Source organism: Tasmannia lanceolata, unplaced genomic scaffold, assembly GCF_043159265.1.
Source record: "Tasmannia lanceolata isolate RefF3 unplaced genomic scaffold, GAP_Taslan_0.1 ptg000024l, whole genome shotgun sequence".
Taxonomy (NCBI): domain Eukaryota; kingdom Viridiplantae; phylum Streptophyta; class Magnoliopsida; order Canellales; family Winteraceae; genus Tasmannia; species Tasmannia lanceolata.
Window position 1 is genome coordinate 590,493 of NW_027518701.1, and position 4,119 is coordinate 594,611.

A 4,119-nucleotide genomic window follows, 5' to 3' on the forward strand; every position below is an offset into this window, starting at 1 on the left:
GACAATTCACGTAGAAGGGGGCCATTATCCTAAAGTGGAGCGAAAAAATTATCTATTTATCCAAATAAAGAATCCACAGACTCAATGATTGAGGAGCGAGTTGATCGTACGGCTAACAGTTGCCAATGCAGTTTCACTCGATATCAACCGTCCGATTGTCTCTGTCAAATTCTAAAAGCCACAAGAGTCTATTAAATTATTAATAGAGCAGCCTAAGTTCATTTGCACTGATTTTTCAGAGAGAGAGAGAGAGAGAGAAAGTTAGGGTTTGGAGAGTAAAACCTAGGGTTTGAAGTGTAAACGAAATTTCCCTCTTTTTCGGGATTTTTTCGTATTTCTATGATTTTTCGGGATCTTGCAGGAATAGGGTTTCCGAAACTGTAATTCCTAGGGTTTTGTTGATCTTACGAGGTTTATTTTGATTTTTAAGGTGATTTCTTTTAAGGCTTTTAGGGTTTCTTTCTCCTTTCATTTGTTTTATTTTTCTTCATCCCTGTTCTTGATAAGTGTTTTGGGAATCAATCTTCTTTCTTTTATATCTCAAGAAACTAAAAAAAAATTGATTTTGCTAGTTTTGATTTGAAGATCGGATTCTAGGGTATTGATTTAGGTTTTCTTTTGCTCTTTCTATTGTGTTTGCAGCTTTTAATTAGTGTTATTTTTTGTAAAATCATGAGCTTTTTGAAGTAGTTTTCAACCTAATTGACAATTTTGGGTGGAGATTATTTGGTGAGAATTAATTTGTTTTGCTTTCAGTTGTTAAAGAAATCTTTATATGTTGTTAATTTTAGGATATTAAAGCTTCTGAGTATTGATTCTGCTGCTTGTATTTGTGATTTGGGTTTTATTTTGGTTCTTGTAATTTATCTAATCTGTTCTTTGAACTGGGTTCAATTTTTTATTATATTAGTCTTTTCTTGAATATTTCTAATTTCATGGTTTCTGTTACTGACTGAAATTGCTCCAAATTTGATTATTTTGCGATTCAATATTTAAACTAATCGCAATTTTTTTCTTCAAATTGCCTAGGTTGGAATCTTCTGCATTTTGCATTTTTCCACAAATTATTGCCTTTTGTTGCTGGAAAATTCCATAGTTTCAAAACTCCTTTAAATTCTTTATTCTGTGCAAGATGGCTGTAGCATTTACCCATCTTTCCTGGTGGTTGTGGGGTGGAAAAGATCATGAATCCACTATTGGTTCCCCTTTAAATTCCTCGTCCGATTTTGGTTTAAGCTCAAGGGAGCCAGATTCTATTAAGTTCCCTTCAGTTAAGGGAACTAAGATGCGTTCTACATCGAGAAAAATTAAGAGGAAATGGCAGAGTCGTGAAGAACGGAGAGTTGATAGGGAGTTTGATCTGGTTTTGGTGCCCTCTGATGGTGGGTGTTTATCGGGATCTGAATCTGATGATTCAGATTGGTCAATTGGGTGGTTGGAACCTCATGCTCCTGATTTTGAAAGCGATGATGAAACTGAGAGTAGTTTTGCTGTGTTGGTTCCATGCTATGGACGGGGTCGTACTGAGCTCGTGGAGAGTTCGAAGAACCAGGTTTTGGGTACCATTGTCGCACCGAACCTTACGAATGGGTTTTCTGCTGGTAAGCAATTTATCTGCAGTTTATTTTAATGTTTGAGTTTTGTACTTTAGATTTACTTCTAAAAGTTTTTGTTGTGTAATGTAAGGTAGGGAACTTCTATAATTAAACTAAGACTAGCCAACATTTTGGGTGTTAACGTTTCTTTTAACATACATGCTCATTGTTCTTTTTTGTTATTTTAAAGGGAAACAAAAAGGTACCATGGTTTTTTTTTTTTTAAATCTCTTGATGGATATGGTTTGTAGTGGTATATCAACCACAATGGATTCGAAGTCAGTAATGAGATGGCTCGCATAGTGCATGGTCCACTAAGCTAGTTTAAGGTGAGAATAAAACTAAATTCATGGGTAAAAAGAGAAAGGTCAAGGGGCTTAAAATTGTGTGGCTGTTAAAAATATTAAAAGCTCAGAGATACTAAGATAGTAGAAAAACACTGATGTAAATTAATCAATTAAAAGAATAATCATCGAATAGCTTGAGAATCATGAAGATAAGGGACTTCTTTAAATTTTGAGATTAAGAAAGACCGAGTCCTTTTCTTCAAAAGCAATGAACAAGGAGGAGTTTCCTTGTGAGAAGTGCAAAAGACAAGAAGGTTGCTTCTAGGAATTTGGTCTGTTAGTGAGCTGTTGTAGCAAAATAATTGCTACTCTTATCAATATAATATGAGGGAATCTGGCTAAAATTTTGGGGAGTGTGAAAGTGGCTAGTCTCTTACAGTAATCATCAATATGTGTAATTTTTGCTATTATAGAGTCTTGTCCTCGTTCAGCGGTCGATGCTTTTGGGCTAGTCCTTGCCATCTCATGATCCACATCATACTTCTGGAGGTTCCTTTTACATTGTTTCTATTTCTTTTAGTCTTGTTAGACCTTACTTTTTTCCTGCTGGTAAAACTCAGGTTATAAACAATGCGTGAGATTGATCTGAAAAAAATGACAAACTGACAATTTTATATGGCTACTCATATCTGCACGACCATGTTTTGAAAATGGAACGAATATACGTTGTGGCCGTAGAGACCTGGGCTCGAATCCCAGCAGCCATATTATACCTTTTGTAATCTTTCGTCTTTCAAAAAAAGATAATGGGACGAATTCCCCTTGTTTTACCTTTTCTAACCAGCTTCCAAAGGCTTTTTCTGAGATGTAATATCAGTTGACATATGGTTAAAGAAGATAACGCAAGGTGAGTTCGTCCCATTATCAAAACATGGCCGTGGGGATATCAGCCACCTTTTATATTTGGTAGTGAAATTTCTTTCTGGCCAAACTCCTATGTTCCTGTTCCAGTTTTCAAATACATATTATTGGTAAAGAGGAGTGAAAAAACATTATACTAATTTTCAAAGTGCCTGCTTTAGGTTATCTTATTCTTACCCATATGCTGAGATAGTACTTTCATTTTGTTTCCTGTGCAGACAGCAAGAAGTATATGGAAGAGTGGCTTTCTTCTCTTCAGGACAGCTGAGCGACTTACTGAATGTCAGCTTGGCCCTTTTTGAGATCTTCTCCGTGTTATTCTTGCTGGAGGTCCCAAGCTGTTAGATAACTCAGAAAACGACCCAAAGGAAAAAAAAAAGAATAAGAAGAAAGAACGGAAAAAGGGGAAAAAGAGAGGGGGGAAGGAACAAAAAAATGGAAAATTGAAAAGAAAGATGTGGTGACAAAGCCTCTAATCTCAGCTGAAATGTAGAGTAAAGAGTAAAGAAGATGCTGCTTGTGACAAGTTGTGGAAGCAAATCATTTGATTCCTGTAAAAAATGCTTCAGTAGTGAGGGGAAGAAGCAGCAAAAGGAGGCATGGGGGATCTAAGTTGAGAACTTTAGATGACTGAAGAGGCCAATTTTATATGTTCTTTTTTCACTCCCCTTGCTTTTCCCCTCTGTAAGGGGTTGGCTTGGTGAGTAATATGTATATGCAATTCTTTTTGTAAATAGCATTGTACAGATGGGAGCATCTTTTGCTTAAATTTACTGTAAATACCTTCTCATCTTTCTAAGAAGGACCAACCTGTTTAGCATTCCTTTCATATGTTCTCTTGATACTGGCATTTGTGTTGGATTCACAAAATATAATTATGCATTTCTGTTATTTTGTGGAAAACTGTAGAGATTTTATTTTTTCTTATACTAAATGTCCTTTATGTTCACAGAGATGTGTGCATATTGCAGTTAAAGGAAGGGATCTTTCTTAAGATACAGCCTGTGAAAATCTTTTGGAGTAGTAATCTTTATGTTTTTTGAATGGTTTTTGCAGTAGTACTCTACTCATCCAAATTAGGTGTGATTAAGGTTTCTGTCTATATTGCATTTGAAAACATGCTATCCAAAAACATTTGTATATGGCTGTCTATATTACATTTGAAAACATGCTATCCAAAAATATTTGTGTATGCATTTAGGGTGATTCTCAAATGGTAATGAACCCCGCTATTAGAATTTCTACTTGATTAAGATAGGGAAGGAGTTAGCCTCTCCTCAATGATGGTTTGTGATCTTAGGCTGATATTAGGCTAA

At 35.5% G+C, this 4,119-nt stretch overlaps 1 protein-coding gene across 1 annotated transcript; it reads left to right on the forward strand.

The window, feature by feature from the left end:
- The first annotated feature begins 221 nt into the window (after positions 1-221).
- Positions 222-3,626, forward strand: LOC143857344 (uncharacterized). The gene is made up of 2 exons (XM_077367775.1): positions 222-1,601; positions 3,022-3,626. Exons 1-2 carry the CDS (start codon positions 1,133-1,135, stop codon positions 3,069-3,071), a joined length of 519 nt encoding a protein of 172 aa, XP_077223890.1. The 5' UTR covers positions 222-1,132; the 3' UTR covers positions 3,072-3,626.
- The last annotated feature ends 493 nt before the right edge of the window (positions 3,627-4,119 follow it).